The 16515-nt window shown below is 42.7% G+C and overlaps 1 protein-coding gene across 4 annotated transcripts in view; it reads left to right on the top strand.

Annotated features, from left to right (window-relative positions):
* The first annotated feature begins 5692 nt into the window (after positions 1–5692).
* LOC115653048 (general transcription factor IIH subunit 2) overlaps positions 5693–16515 on the top strand; it is a 33230-nt gene continuing 22407 nt past the window's right edge. For 2 of the 4 annotated variants that reach the window (XM_030565682.1, XM_030565685.1), the window contains exons 1-8: positions 5744–5821; positions 6404–6495; positions 6576–6653; positions 7546–7582; positions 8524–8610; positions 10916–10966; positions 11543–11597; positions 12542–12647. In XM_030565682.1, the coding sequence (XP_030421542.1) occupies positions 6440–6495; positions 6576–6653; positions 7546–7582; positions 8524–8610; positions 10916–10966; positions 11543–11597; positions 12542–12647 (470 nt within the window). In that variant the 5' untranslated portion in view covers positions 5744–5821; positions 6404–6439. Of the gene's footprint in view, positions 5822–6403; positions 6496–6575; positions 6654–7545; positions 7583–8523; positions 8611–10915; positions 10967–11542; positions 11598–12541; positions 12648–16515 lie in introns of those variants that run through there. The other 2 variants (XM_030565683.1, XM_030565684.1) reach the window with 2 other exon arrangements.

Raw genomic sequence — 16515 nt, forward strand, 5'->3', positions numbered from 1 at the left:
ATGCTAAAATATTTGGGTTGCAAATAGTACAAGAAATAATGTGGGTTCTTTTAATCTGTTTCCATTAGAATTTTAAATAAAATAGTGAAAACATTTTCTGTTGGTGTGTGGTTTTATAAACCTACATTTGGGGCCACACTTTATCTGACATAATTAGCATGCAGCAAGTAAAGCAGCTGCATTTCAACTGGATATCTAGTCAACATGATTAAGACCAATACTATTTTCATACAAAGACTACTGACTTGTATCTAATGTTGTCACTTGTTTTTTAAGCTGTATAATTAAACCAAGCTGCATATCAGTTTCTTTGAGTTTATTAAGTGAAGCTGAAATGAGAGCTAAAGAGAAGCACTCATTCTATTAACCTTTATATTCCTAACCAAGTGTTTTGAAAATACTTTTCTTGGTATCTAAATTCTAAGTGACTGTTGCAATGACCATATTAATTAGTCAATTACCATATTAATTAGTGCTTGTTTTTTTTTAAGAAGGTGAGATTTCCGAAAATGTGAGTGCACATGGTTGGCTCTTTATCTAGTAATATGTTCTTTTGGAAGACTTCACTTCCAGAAACAGAAACATTACCCAAGAATTGTAGTAAAATTGAGTGAGTGTTTTTTTTAACTTGCAACTGAAAAAAATATTCTACATTGAGCTGTTCACTTTAGTAGATTGAGCGTAACGTAGTATTTCACTAGTTTCTTTCACATCAATAAAGCTGTCAAAGTTGAATATATATTTTTCCATTATCTGAATACCCATTTAAACGTAAAGATATGCATTAGCTGATGCAGCTACTCTTCAGTGAGGTTGCTGACTCTGACTGATCTATACCTCATGTTTTCAGAAGCATCACAAGCCATTTTAGATTGGTTTCTCAGAGGGAATATACTTCATTCACTGGGCTTTGTGCCTGTTTTATATATAAAACTCTGAATTCTGTGCACCCACTGCTCTACCAGGCAGTTACCTAGTACAACTTAAACTCTTACTCAAGTTAAAGGGGACTGTATTTTATAATTTCACCCACCTATTTATTGTAGTCCTTACAAGGAACTAGACTGTGTGTGTTCAGTCAAAGGTTTGTATCTTAGTCTTGAAGTCGTATTTGTATTCCTTATTGCCTGAAAACTTCCTCAGAAGCTTTACAGTATCTGCAACATCTGTGCTGAAACCCATCCTCTCTTGGAAAGGCATAAGATAGGCCACCCAGATGCAAGACTGAGTACGCAGCTTCCATCAGTTTTTTGTCAGGGAAATCTTTTCAAAGGGACCACAGAAACATTACTAGCATGATATCAGGCACAGTGGTGAACAAGACATTTGATCTGGAGGAAATGTCCTTGTGACAGGTTTCCCCTGGGGTGCCATCTGGAGCTGGGGCTCCACTGAGTCCCCTTGACCCATCAGCCTGGGCTTCCTTTACGCTGTACTGTTGTGACAAGCTACCCAGCCCACGCATAGGTCAGGATACACCTAGCTGGAGTTACATTCAGATGCTGTGACCAGCCCTACATCGGAAGGCTCCAGCTAAGGAACTTCCCAACTACTCAGGCATGCACCTCCCTCTGGATTGTAAACCCAAAATTATGCCAACTTGCACTGCTCAGAGAACTGTACAGCATAAGTTCTTTAAAGTTACTCCCTCCCTCAATGTGGAGAGGAATATACAACAGCTTTTTATCCTGAGTTATGACTCCCACACAATGGTCTTAGGCAAAGGAAAAACAAGTTTATTAACTACAAGATAGATTTTAAGTGATTATAAGGGATAGCAAACAGATCAAAGCAGATTACCTAGCAAATAAACAAAACATTTAAACTATGTTTAATATTCTGCATAGATTTGCTATGAATAGCAAATCTTCACCTTAAGTGAGGATACAAGCAGGCTGCAGATTCGTAAGGGGCAAGCTGCACTGGCTTACAGCTTGGAGTCACCAAGTGTTCCATTCACAAGCTAAAAATCTCTTTAGCCTGGGTCTAGCGCTTCTCCCTGTTGAGTCTTTGTTCCTCAAGTGTTTCCAGGAGTCTCTTTGGGGAGTCAGAGAAGAACCATGATGATGTCACTCCTCTGCCTTAAATAGCTTTTGCATGTGGCAGGAACCCTTTGGGCTTGTCTACACCATGCAGGTTTTAGGGACAAAGTTTGTGTGTAAATGCTCTTTGTCCATACTTTTGCTGACAAAATACTTCCAGCCACATGAGTGGCATTAGCTTTGTCGGCAGAAGAGTGCTCCTGCCCACAAAGTCGTGTTCACACTGCCACTTGCATTGTCAAATCTTTAGTCTTTCATGGGAGGGGCTTTTTTAACTACCTGTGAAAGACAAAAGTTTTGTTGACAACTTTGCATTGTAGATATACATATACCCTTTGTTTCAAAGCTTGGTTCCCAAGCCAGCCATTGGAAAAATACTGATATCCCAAGCTGGAGTTCTGGTCACATGTCCCTCTAGTGTCACAGCAGCCATAACCTGGAGGCTTTCTGTAGCATCCTCAGGAAGGCTCACCTTCTAAGGCCTATAGTTTTCTCCTAATGGCTCATTAACCTAAATGGGTCCTTCCTAGCCAGCGATCTAGACTGAGAGACTTTTGTCTAGTGGGCATTCCCCATGTGTAAACACATTTGTAATACAGATGCATAGTCAATATTCCTAACTTCAGATACAAAAGTGATACATGCATACAAATAGGATAATCATATTCAGTAAATTGTAACTTTTTCAATGATATATCACATAACCTATCTTGCATAAAATACATCATAATTATGCCATAATCATATATCACTATGAAGAATATGGGGTGCAGTGTGACAGTCCTGTTCCAGAAAATCTGTGTGATGACTGTTTTGTGCAAGACTATATTGCTATTCTGGATTTGCATTAACACTGGACTGCACAAACACTGGGTGAAACCACTCCCAAGATTTTAAATGCTGGAAGATTCCAGGTGTAGGACTCTTTAATGATAGTTCTCCTACTATGTTAAAAGATGAATTGAATAAAATTATATTCTTCTCTTTGAACAATGAAACACTTCTGTTAAGTTAAAACTTACTAAGATTCAGCTATTTTATGAAGAGTAATCTCAATTCTTACTCACCACCTTGTATTTTAGGAGTAGCATACAAACAGCATTCAGTCCACATCTCTCGCCCTGTGAAGTGGGGAAATATCCCCATTTTATAGATAGGGAAACCAAGACAAGCAGAAGCGGTATGACCATCTTGAAGTCTGTCAGTCAGCCATGGATTACAATGGCTTAAAACCATGTGTAGTCCACTTGACCATACTGTCTTAGTTTATTAGAAAATGCCCCTGAGTATGACCTGAACACAAGATCTGGAAAGGGTTTAAAGTCTATTTGACACCAAGAGCTGTCAGATATATAGGAGCCAGTAGTTTCCAAAAGTTTGAATAACTAAATAAATTATTTTTAACGGTTTCCATATAGAGTATGCAATAAGTTTGCATGAGAGACTATTTTAGACACTTAAAAAGTAGAAACTACTAGATACTAAAAATAATAGGCATATTTGTGGCCCCTTAGAGACTAACAAATTTATTGTAGCATAAGCTTTTGTGGGCTGTTTCTCTTCCTCATAGCAATTATCACACCCACTCATAATATTGTTGTTCCATGTAATAAAAGTTGGGAGATTTCATGTATGAGTCAAGTAACTGTCCATAGGTTTTGTAATGATGTTTTATTACAAAAAATCCTAAACAAAGTATATTATCCCAATGAAACAGGTTCCTGGCCCCAGGGAAAGCATTCTGAGGTCAAAGTCTGAGATTCTATTTGATTTGTAAAAATTAATTTTTTGTTTGTTCAAAATTTTTCTGTTGATTAGTCACGGAGCCCTATCAAATAGATGTTTTCACCCCTCTTTATTACACTACTGTGTAGAAGTAAAACAATTACAACAGTGGTTCTCAAATTTTTGTACTGGTGACTTTCACATAGCAAGCTTCTGAGTACAACCCCCCCTAATAAATGTATTTATTTAACACCATTATAAATGCTGGAGGCAAAGCAGGGTTTGGGGTGGAGGCTAACAGCTCGCGACCCCATGTAATAACCTCACAACCCCCTGAGGAGTCCCAACCCCTAGTTTGAGAACCCCTGAATTAGAGACTCTGTGTCTTACAAGAGTGTTACTACCCTATTTGGGGCCATTGCTCTAGACTATAACAGTATCATTAGGGAACATTCAACAAATGGAAAAAGTAGATGTACAGTAACTTACACGTAATACTGTATTTTAATGTATAAATCCTACCTCTCAGATACTTCAGTTAATGACTAAAATAAAGATTATTTACACAGGTATTTTTAGAACTAGTGCTTTAATCTGGTGGAAAATCATACTTCCTTGATAACACATTCCCTATGAAACAAATTTATTTATGAACAATTGGCATGAAACCTCCACAATCTGGCACTATGTGAATCATAGCAAATGACCAAGAGAAACAATATTATTATATAGGAAACAAGATTAATTTATATCTAAGTGAACAGGAATTTTGCCCCAATCCTATAGATTTATGAACCTGCAGAACTCTAAACCCTGTGAGTAGTCCCACTGATTTTGGAGGTATTCACACTATGCAAACAGTCTTTGGAGGACTGGGATCTTTGTCAAGTAATTAGAGTAGAGAACTAACAGTTGTGTGATAAATTATTTGTCCTAGGTTAAGGCTACTTCTGGATCTGACTAGATCAGTCTGTCTTTGGTATAGATGCTGTGCTAACCATCAGTGTCAATCCTGGAGTGCCTTACAAACTCTAAATCAAGAGAATATTCTAGATATAAATACATCCTTGCCCAGCACATGGATTTTTTATTAAATATTTCTTAGTATTGTAAGTTAGGGTAGAGAGATGTCTTGTCTTTTATTCGGACAGTGGCAAGGTTTGCCCCAATCTTAGCTTTTAAGGGAGTTTCACAGCTATCAGCTGCTGTATCAGCTTCCACTAGTCTCATTTTTGTTCTTGCAGAGCACAGCTTGATGGCAGTATTGAAGACCACTTGTCCAATCCTTTAGACAGTTTTGAAGGTCAAACCAGGACATTAAACTTAATCTGGTATTTCACTGGAAGCTAATGTAGTTACCCAAGCACCAAGGTGATGGTGCTTATGATGATGTATGGTGCCTAATGGGAGAGTTTCACATGTTGCACCAGCTTTTTCAGTGTCTCTTAATTCCTAGCTATATTGTGTGTTGTACCCATCAAGCCTGCCATGGTGATGGTGACAAATAAATTGAAACATTTTCCTCTTTTTCACAGCAGCTCTGCCTTGTCTGGGTTTAGTTTCACGCAGTTTACCACCCAGGTGCTGAGTCATTTCAGGGGTTTGGGATATGGCGCTATTCGTGTTCAGACAAAGCTGGAACTTGTCTTTATGCAACTGCCACTTAACTCCTCTTACCTCCTCACAGACAGATTTGAACATAATGGGCGAAAGAGCCCAAAGGTTCAGAGGCCACGAGAGGGGACAGCTCTGTGGGCCGACCCACAGCAGCCTTGCAGAGTAACGGGTCGGCGCGGCTGGAGGGAGAGGCGTCCCCTTCGGCGGCCTGGGCCTGACCGGGGGAGAATGTGCGTTACTCCCGTGTAGCGCCCCGCGGGGGCCGGGCACCACTCCCTGCAGTTCCAGGCCGGCCCTTCCTGAAGCCGGAACGTTCCTCCCGCAGCCGGGCGCGCCGGTCGGACGAGTTGCAACGGCACCGAGCGGGTGTGTGTGTGTGCGCGCGGGCGGGGGTGTTTCCGAGATTGTCGCGGGGAGCTCGAGCGCAGTCCTGGCAGGTCAGTGCCGTGCGCTGGGATCCGCGCGTCGCCTCGCTAAGCACTCCAGCCGGCCTGGGAGAGCGGGGCGCGCGGGTGGCAGGAGCAGGTCGGGGCCGAGGGGAAAGTAGAGTCGCCCACAGGCCGCCGGGCTGTTGCCTCGGCCCCGCCTCTCCCTGGGCGCCCGGGTAACGGCGCTAGGCAGAGTGGCCCCGCCTCAGGCTCTCGGGGCCCCCTTCAGCTCTGTAGGAAATTTGCTTTAAATAACCGCCCTGCCCTCCCCTTTGTGAGGCGCGGGTGTGAGCGTCATTGACATAAAAACTAACCGGGCACAACAAATGCACGGAACGTGTTTCCCCGGGCGCGGCGTTATTCAGCCGTTGTACGCTCAGCACTTCACCCATGCACAGGGCAAAGTGCTACCTGCATGTTAGTATTGAGGGACCTAGTTTTGACAAAAGTAATTGAGCATCTTAAGTCACATTTTTGTTGTCAACACAGAGACTGATGCATTGCATTAGTTCCAGTGTTCTGTGGCACTTAATCAGACAGAATTTAGCAAAATGCCTTTGCTTTTAAGGATGTAATCATTGTCCTTAACAGTATTGTAGGCAAGCAGTTTTCGACAGAGGGACAGACATGGATGACGAGCCTGAAAGAACCAAACGCTGGGAAGGGGGTTATGAAAGAACATGGTAAGCTTTGTTTTATTAATTATTTTATTTTAAGAGAGAAAATTTAATCTAACTTTTATGTAATAAATTGTTCATTGTAGGGAAGTTCTGAAAGAAGATGAATCTGGGTCACTGAAAGCAACTATTGAGGACATTCTCTTTAAGGCTAAGAGAAAAAGGTAAACAGTCCTGAAGTTCTGAAGCACAGAGAACACATTAGGAAAAGTTCATCTCTGGAGTAACTATGTTGAAGTCAAAGGAATTATACTGAGAAAAAATTGTCCCATCAGATAGTTTAAACATACTGCAATATTTATAAGTAAACATACTTTCTCTTTTCCCTCTTTTTTCCTCATTCTGTGTCTTAGATTCAGCCTCCCTTTCCATAGTTCCATCTTTACTTAATTGTGTCAGAAAGAGTAATATGAGATTTCTTTTCAACCTGTTTAAGGGCATTGATACTTGGTAGTTCATACCTCTGCTCCCAAAGAAAATGGGTCCTAAACTTATATTTTATATGTGGTAGTGCAGTGTGCTGCAACTAGACAACTGAATGTAAATAGCAGAATCCATCTTTGTATGCCCTCTAACAAAATATTGATATACAGATTATTTTAATCTGTTCATTATTGGACTGGCTGGATATTTGCATAGTGCTGTGTTATTTGTACCAAATTATAAATTGATTTTGTTTAAAATTCTGTGTCTAAAAACATTCTAGGCAAAGGCTAGTTTTCATTCACAGATTGATGTTAAGGCAACCCCCCCCCCAACTTTCAAATATATTATGTTTGCGTAAATACTTCAGAGTGGCAAAGAAGTTCAAAACAAATAACTCCATTAAAATTTGATACGACTCACTTCCCTGTTTTTTTTACTGAGCCTCTTCCACAGTTTTTCACAGTCCTAGTTGTATGCTTATTTAGAACCTAATCTTTCCTCCCTTTTAAATGCATTGATGTTAATGATAATTTAGCATGTGATGTAACTGTAGGATTGGCTTTAGTCATTGATGCTGTTTTAGAATCCCATGTTACAGTCTTAGCTCAAATCCTTCTGTATTTTTAACAGAATCTTTGAACACCATGGGCAAGTTAGACTTGGAATGGTATGTTTATATATTCCCCTTGACTGTTAGATCTAGTTCTGTTGTGTCTGAGATTATTTGTACAGAGGTGGTTTTCCCTCTTCAGAAAACAGTGGCATCAAATCTAAGAAATATTTTTACTGACTTGATGTGCATGAGTTTGAGGTTTCTTTCTGTCCCAACAGACAATTTTTTTTTGACTTTCATGAGTTGGTGTTTGGTATGTTAAATATTGAAAGTGTCTGATGTTCAAGAGACCTGGGTTCTATTTCTTTTGGTAGGACCTGCTTTGTGATACAGTTGAATCAGACAACTTCTTGCAGTCTGTTTCCCAGTGTGTAAAATGGGCATAATGGTACTAGCTTAATTCATAGAATATCAGGGTTGGAAGGGACCTCAGGAGGTCCTCTAGTCCAACCCCCTGCTCAAGGCAGGACAAATCCCCAGACAGACTTTTGCCCCAGATCCCTAAATGGCCCTCTCAAGGATTGACCTCACAACCCTGGGTTTAGTAGGCCAGTGCTCAAACCACTGAACTATCTGTCCTCCCAATTCAGACCAGTTGTGAGAACTGATTGATTTGTAAAACACTGACTTCCTCAGTTGAAATGATATAAATACAAAATATTATTATTCCATAATCCATCTTTTGAGAGAAGATGAATACAGTGATCATTTATCAGGAGAAGATCTCTGCTCACATTGTAAAGGGAGGATGGAGAGGAACTTAACCTCTTTAATCAGCAGCCACCAAAGACTCCATAAAGGCCATTATGCTGTTCCGTACTCTAAATATTGCCAATGTGACAGAGAAGGCTATACATGTTGTCTATTTAATTTACTTGAAATAAACAGTTATTTTAAATTACTGTCTTATAAATGTGTTTAATGTGAGTTCTAAAAGTTCATTTGTTTCAAACCAAGAATTTGCGGAATTAATATCCTTTATGATTATGATTCAGATGCGTCACCTTTATGTGGTGGTAGATGGATCAAGAACTATGGAGGACCAAGATTTAAAACCTAACAGGCTTACGTGTACCTTAAAGGTATTTATTTTATCAAAAGTATATTCATCTACCTTTGTTGTGATGTCTGCAGATCACATTCATCTGGACTCAAACAGGATTGCAACTACCTTTGACTAATACTTATGTTAATGCTCCCATCTGCCTCTTCCCTCTTTTTCTGTTGTTTGTCTTGCATATTTTCCAAACTCTAGATCAGTGATTCCCAGAATTCGTACTTAGGTGACTCACCGACAGCATTTGGTCTTGGGGTTTTTTTTTTTCTTTTGTAACCCACCATTACATGTATGCACCCTCTGCTCTGGCACTGCAACCTTAATCTTGGCCCAGTGCGAGGACTAGGAGAGGAAGGGCATGTTTGGAGAGTGAGTCCGCCCTGCATTGATCCCGCAGTGGCAGCTCCTCTCCAGGGTGTGTCCCCCTCCAGATGTTGTGACCTGGTGCACAAGGGCACAGCACTTCTCTCTCAAATTTGGCCTTGCTGACCCTCCATGGTGAGCAAATTTGCGTGGGTGAGACTGCAGTCCCAGCTACCAGGTTGCAATACCTGGAGTAGGAAGCTGGGCTCAGCCCCATGGGAGAGGAGCTTCCGCTGTGGGATGAATATGGGGTGGGCTTGCTCTCTAGCCTCCCACTTTCACCAGGCTGGGAGAAGTGTATGCTGTGCAGTGATGGGTTAGTCTGGCCCTGGTTGTGGTGATCCGTCTAGAATATTCCTGTAATCCACTGTTGGGTTGGGACCACCCATTTGGGAAATACTGTTTCAAACTCTGTGCTCTGAGGTAAAGGCTATCTTTGTGTGTACAGTAGCTAGTACAGTGGGGCTGTTTGGCATCATTAAGCACTACAGAAGTAATTAGTAATAATAATTATGTTAGGAGGGCTGTGGAGAAGTTTAAATAACAGGAAGTGCCATACAAAAAATGTGGGAGTTGGCAGACTGTGGGGTATCACCCGCAGCATGCAGTGGAAAGGGAACAAATATACTTTGCACTTCTTAAAAATAATTTTTTAATTTTTTGTGCTGAAAATATGCTTCATAGGTCCTGCTTGAGTCTGTGATAGTGACTTACTCCAGTTTAGATAGGTATGACTAACTGCAGAGGACTGAACTTGATGGAGATGATAAGATGTTGCCCTGACAATACTAAGCATTAAAGTTGTTTTAAAATGTGTATTCTGATTTCCTATACAAATAAAACATTATGTGCCATATTTATGGCAACAGTTTTAGCTAACATAGGAAAAAGTTTCACATTTTGCTGAATCAAATACTCCATTTTTCTCTTTTCCCTGTAATATGTGGTGGACCACCTGCATCCCATCAGGGTAATCTGATTGCAGGCCACAAGATATTTTGCTGATATTAACCACAAGCATGGCCCCCTGCAGCTCTCAGTGGCCATAGTTCCCAGTGGAAGCTGCGAGAAGCAGTAGCCAGCATGTCCCTGCGGCCCACTTCTTTCTGTAGCTCCCATTGGCCAGGAACGGAGAACCGTGGTCATGGGGGGCTGTGCCTGTGGACGGTCATTGTCAGCAAAATGTCTTGGGGCCCGCAATCAGATTATCCTGATGGGCCGCATGCAGGCTGCAGGTTGTCCACCACTGCTGTAATATCTTCCATGTGTTCAGAAGTATGGATAATGTAGGGTCCTTGGTGTGAATTAGGGGAACACGTTTTGTTTAAACTTCATAGCTTTTTAAAAATTAAGTAATTATCAATATTTCTTTTGTGTGAATGGGGAAGACACTCTGTTCAAAATAACTCTAATCTTCCATGTGTTGACCAAAATACTGCTTAGTTTTGGTTAGTGAATTTGAGCCATATGGAAAGTGGAATAAGTTTGGCTAAATATGACTTAGTCCTTGTTCTGTTCCTGCAAACAGTTACATGTGTTTAGCTTTATGGACATGAGTAATTCCATTGACTTCATTGGTGTACACACATGCTTAATGTTAAATGTGTGTGTACAACCTTAATTTTTGTTAACAAGATTATTGGTTGTAGAAAATAACTCAGTAATCATTACCACTGACCTGTATTAAAGACTAAAATTTCAGCTGTTGTCTTAATTCTAACTAATGCTGTTAGATCTATTTAAAATTTGCTGCAGAAATAATAGTAGTATAGTTACTATGTACTTAATGTAAGCTGAGATTTTTCTAAAGTTTCTGAAAGGTACTGTGCACCCAAGGAGTGTCATGGGCAGAGGGTGGGAGGATGGGGGTGTTACAGGTTCTAAATGGTTTTATAAGTACTGTCATTTTAACAGATATGAAATGACTGATGTGTTTAATTATCTTAATACTCAAACTTTTTTTATAGTTATTGGAATATTTTGTTGAAGAATACTTTGACCAAAATCCTATTAGTCAGGTAGGTATGTACACCTGTGTGGGAAACCAGATTAATTGTTACTGATTAAGCAGCTGTCTGAAAACAAAGTTGGAAGAACTATTTTGAAGTTTTCATTTAATTTTAATTAAACATTTTTCAACAGATTATTTTAAATTAATATTAGTCTTTTCCCCTTTCTCCCCTGATCTTGTGTCATTTTTGTTTTCCTCTGAATTGGTGAGGATGAGAATTCAATTGAATATTGATTTACAGTTTTCTGAAGTACAAATGCTAACACAATTAGGATTTGGAATTGCATTCTTAATGCCAGAAAGAGGATATAAAGAGACATTTTAGTCCTTAGGGGCTAGAGGTACCAATAGAGTGAAGAATTAAGAATATATTTTCATCTTAATACAAAGGGAGTTGTGCTAGTAACTTCCTGTATCTCAAAATGAGAGCTGTGCTTTAAATTACTGTGCTTGCAAAGAAAGGCTGCAGAGAAATATGTGGGTATTATAAGCACTGATCCAAAAAGATCTATATAACAATACACAGGGTATACTAAGAATGTAGATCAAATTGATAACTCACTAATAGAACTATTTCTTGCAGATTGGTATAATTGTAACTAAGAGTAAAAGAGCTGAAAAGTTGACAGAACTTTCAGGTAGGAAAGAAGTATCCTTTCGTATTAGAGAATCATTGTCATCACTATAACTGTTGCACTCTATAGCCCTGATCTTGCCAACTTGTTCCATACAGGCAGACCCTAATGAAGTTAGTAGAGCACCAGAAGGGTGTAGGGGTCCATGTTAGTGGATCTAATTGCAGGATTGTAGCCTGTTTTAAGATAAGTTTCTGATTGGTCAGGGAGTCTACTTATGCTTAGGAATATAAATATATGTATGTTTTAAGAGCAGAAATCAAATTTCAGTGTTGATTTTCTCTTGATAACTTTGTGCATGTAATTTGTATTGAGTGCCAACACATGACTTTCTCTATTGCCTGCCCTTCATTCTCTCTTTTTCCTCTCTCACCAACTTCCTCTTTTATATACATTTTCATGATTTGGTGCGAGAGCCGTCTTCTAGGAGCTCTTCCCGTTTGGAACAGCCTTCTTATATTTCTCCCTCATCAATATTTCAAATATCATATGAAAAAAAAACTTTTTTTCTGCTGCTGGTTATTTTCTTCTCCTTGTTATCTGTTTTAACTTTGTAATTGTAGTTAATGGAGGATTAGAGGTGAGTCTGAGAAACAGGAACTCTTGATTTCTAATGTATGTTCTACCACTAATAAACTGTTGTGGCTTCAGGCAAGTCATTTAACCTCCCCTTGTCTACTACGCCATCTGTAAAATTGGGATAACTACTACCTTGTTTAGGTGCTTTGAGTGATTTAATGTTTGTACAGTGCTTTGAGGATGTAAAGGACAACGTAAGTACTAAAGAGTATTGTTACTAAAACAATTTGTGATACAGTTCACATTAGGATATTTTGTTTATGTATTTCATACTGTATCAGTATAAATTAAAAAAAAATCTTACAATTGTACATTTTTCTGCTATTTTACCATTTCAGGTGAGTTTTATTTTTTGTTTTTACTTATAGGAAACCCAAGAAAGCATATAACTGCTCTGGAGAAAGCTGTAGATCTGACCTGCCATGGAGAACCATCTCTGTATAACTCTTTAAATTTGGCCATGCAGACTTTAAAGTTAGTATATGTAGGTTATTATAGGTTTCATTCTTTTTGGAACAACAGAAACTGATAAAACGCTGATTGTAAGCTCTTTGTGGCAGGGAGCATATTTGTGTTGGGAGTAATGCCTTGCACAGTGCTGCACTGATCCTTTTGAGATACCTTAAGGTGTTATTGCAATACAGATAACTAACTTCTGCTTTGTACAATGCACAGTCAACATAAAAGACGGTTACTCACCTTTGTAACTGTTCTTCAAGATGTGTTGCTTATATCCATTCCAGTTAGGTGTGCGCGCGCCGTATGCACGTTCGTCGGAAGACTTTTTTACCCTTGCAATGGCGCCGCTATGGCACCGTATATATACCCCAGCTGACCCGGCCACCCTTCAGTTCCTTCTTGCCGGGAAGGAGGGTGGGTTTGGAATGGATATGAGCAACACATCTCGAAGAACAACAGTTACAAAGGTGAGTAACGGTCTTTTCTTCTTTGAGTGATTGCTCATATGCATTCCAGTTAGGTGATTCCCAAGCCTTACCTAGGCGGAGGGGTCAGAGTGAGATGTGGCAGCGTGCAGAACTGCTGAGCCAAAGGCTGCATCATCTCTAGACTGTTGGACTAGAGCATAGTGCGAAGCAAAGGTGTGGACCGAAGACCAGGTCGCTGCACGACATATCTCCTGGATAGGCTTGTGGGCCAGGAAGGCGGCTGATGAAGCCTGAGCTCTGGTAGAATGTGCCGTGAGATGGCCTGAGGGGACGTGAGCCAGGTCATAGCACGTGCGTATGCACGCCGTTACCCAGGAGGAGATCCTCTGGGAGGAGATGGGTAGACCTTTCATCCGTTCAGTGACTGCTACGAACAGCTGGGGGGATTTTCGGAAGGGCTTTGTCCGCTCGATATAAAAAGCGAGCGCCCTACGGACATCTAAGGAGTGCAACTGTTGCTCCCGTCGGGAAGAGTGAGGCTTCAGAAAGAAGACCGTGAGGAAGATGTCCTGGTTGCTATAGAAAGCTGACACTACCTTAGGGAGGAACGCCGGATGAGGTCACAACTGTACTTTGTCCTTGTGGAAGACAGTATGCAGTGGGTCCACCGTAAGCGCTCGAAGTTCGGAGACCCTTCTGGCCGATGTAATGGCCACTAGGAAGACTGTCTTCAACGACAGGTATAGGAGTGAGCAAGTCGCCAATGGCTCAAAGGGCGGATGCATAAGTCTGCTTAGGACTAAGTTGAGGTCCCAGGTGGGGGCAGGGCGGTATACTGGGGGGTAGAGACGTTCCAGGCCTTTAAGAAATCTAGTAACTAAGGGGTGGGAAAACACGGAGTGGCCACTTTCTCCGGGATGGAATGTGGAGATAGCCGCCAAGTGCACCCTCAGAGAAGATATTGCCAGGCCCTGTTGTTTAAGAGACCAAAGGTAGTCTAAAACAGTGGGGATCGAGACCTCAGAAGGAGTAACATCCTGCGATGCACACCAGCAGGAGAAATGTTTCCACTTGGCCAGGTACGTAGACCGAGTGGAAGGCTTTCTGCTGCTTAGTAGAACACGCTGTACCGAAGCGGAACAGCATAACTCCGATCTGTTCAGCCATGCAGAAGCCATGCCGTGAGGTGAATGGCCTGCAGGTCCGGGTGGCAAAGACTGCTGTGGTCCTACGTTATGAGGTCTGGAAGGAGTGTTAGGGTAATCGGGTTGTCCAGTGTTGAGCAGTGTGGTGTACCAGTGCTGTCTGGGCCATGCTGGCGCGATCAGGATTAGATGTGCTCTGTCCCTGCAGAGTTTTATTAGGACCTTGTGAACCAGAGGGAACGGTGGAAAGGCGTAGAGCAGATGGTGCTCCCACAACAGGAGGAATGCATCTGTGATCGATCCTGGTGAGAGACCCTGGAAGGAGCAGAACGTTTGGCATTTCCTGTTCATGCGAGAGGCGAACAGGTCTATGAGGGGAAAACCCCACCTCTGGAAGATGGAATGAATAACATCTGGTCTATCGACCATTCGTGACAGAGGAAGGATCTGCTCAGCTAATCCGCGAAAGTGTTCCGAACCCCTGGGAGAAAGGACACTACCAGGTCTATCGAGTGGGCTATGCAGAAGTCCCAGAGTCGAATGGCCTCTTGACACAGGGGAGAAAAGCGAGTCCCTCCCTGTTTGTTGATATAATACATGACCGTTGTGTTGTCCGTAAACACCGAGACACAATGGCCATGAAGACGTTGCTGAAACGCCTGGCACGCGAGGCGGACTGCTCTCAGCTCCCGGACGTTTATGTGGAGCGACAGCTCCTGTAATGTTTAAAGGCCCTGGGTACGAAGGTGACCCCCCGCCCGAGAGATGACGCATCTGTCATTAGGGACAGCGAGGGCTGTGGTGGATGGAACGGTAGCCCTGCACGCACCAGGGTGGGAGTCAGCCACCAGTCAAGGGAGCATAAGGTGCTCGGGGGAACAGTCACCAGAACGTCTTTTGGGTCCCTGCCCGGACGGTAGACCGAATTGAGCCACGTTTAAAGGGGCCGGAGGCGGAGCCTGGCATATTTTGTCACATAAGTGCAGGCGGCCATGTGGCCTAGTAGGCTGAGACATGCGAGCCGAGGTGACCGGGGAGTTCTGCAGTCCTTGAATGATCGCCGTGAGTGTCTAGAAACGTGGCTGAGGTAGGTAGGCCCTGGCTTGAGTGGAGTCCAGGGTTGCCCCTATGAAGTCCAGCCTTTGTGTGGGAACCAGTGTGGACTTTTCGGCATTGAGGAGCAGCCCCAACCGGGAGAATAGGTCCGTGATTACGTTCACGTGCTGTCTGACCTGAGTGTGGGAGGTTCCCTTGACGAGCCAGTCTTCCAGGTATGGGAATACATGTATCTGCTGCCGGCGGAGGTGGGTGGTGACGACGGCCATACACTTTGTAAACACCCTTGGGGCTGTAGAGAGGCTGAAGGGGAGGACCGTGAATTGGAAGTGCCGGTGACTGGCTACAAAGCGAAGATACCTCCTGTGTGGAGGGAAGATGACGATATGGAAGTACGCGTCCTTCATATCGAGGGTGGCATACCAGGATCCAAGGACGGGATAATAGTCCCCAGAGAGACCATGCGGAACTTCAACTTGACCATAAACTTGTTGAGGCCTCTCAGGTCTAGGATGGGCCTGAGGCCTCCCTTGGACTTGGGGATCAGAAAGTAGCGGGAGTAAAACCCTTTTCCCTTCTCGTCTGGTAGTACCTTCTCTATTGCTCCTGCGGCGAGGAGAGACTGCACCTCTTGTAAGAGGACTCCCTCGTGAGAAGGGTCCCTGAAGAGGGACTGGTTTGGGGGGTGGGAAGGTGGGGATGAAACAAATTGGAGGTGGTATCCTTGTTTCACCGTCCGTAGGACCCAGATGTCTGAGGTCAATTGGGACCAAGCCGAGAGGAAGTAGGCAAGGCGGTTGGAGAAGGGAAGAGAAGGATCCTGTCCTGAAACTGTTACACCGTCCTCGTGTGTACCTTCAAAAGGTAGACTTAGGCCTCAGAGGTGCTTTTGGGGGGCCATTGTTTTGACCCCCTTGGGGTCCGGACTGGCGTCTACGGCCACCCCGCCTGCGCCTTCTGCTGAAGTCTTGTCTCTGCTGGGGCACAAAGTAAGGCTGGTGAGGTTGGGGCCGGAAGGGTCTGTGTTGGGTCACATGCATGACCAACGAGCGCATGATGACCCTGTTGTCCTTATAAACTCTGCAACCTGGGGTCAGTGTTTTCAGAGAACAGACCCCTGCCATCAAAGGGTAAGTCCTGGATGGTGTATTGGAGCTCAGGTGGCAGGTTGGAGACCTGTAGCCATGAGATACGCCTCATGGTGATACCTGAGGCCAGAGTTCTGGCTGCCAAGTCAGCCACATCGAGAGAAGC

The sequence above is a fragment of the Gopherus evgoodei genome, chromosome 6 (assembly GCF_007399415.2).
Source record: "Gopherus evgoodei ecotype Sinaloan lineage chromosome 6, rGopEvg1_v1.p, whole genome shotgun sequence".
In the NCBI taxonomy this organism is placed as follows: Eukaryota; Metazoa; Chordata; order Testudines; family Testudinidae; genus Gopherus; species Gopherus evgoodei.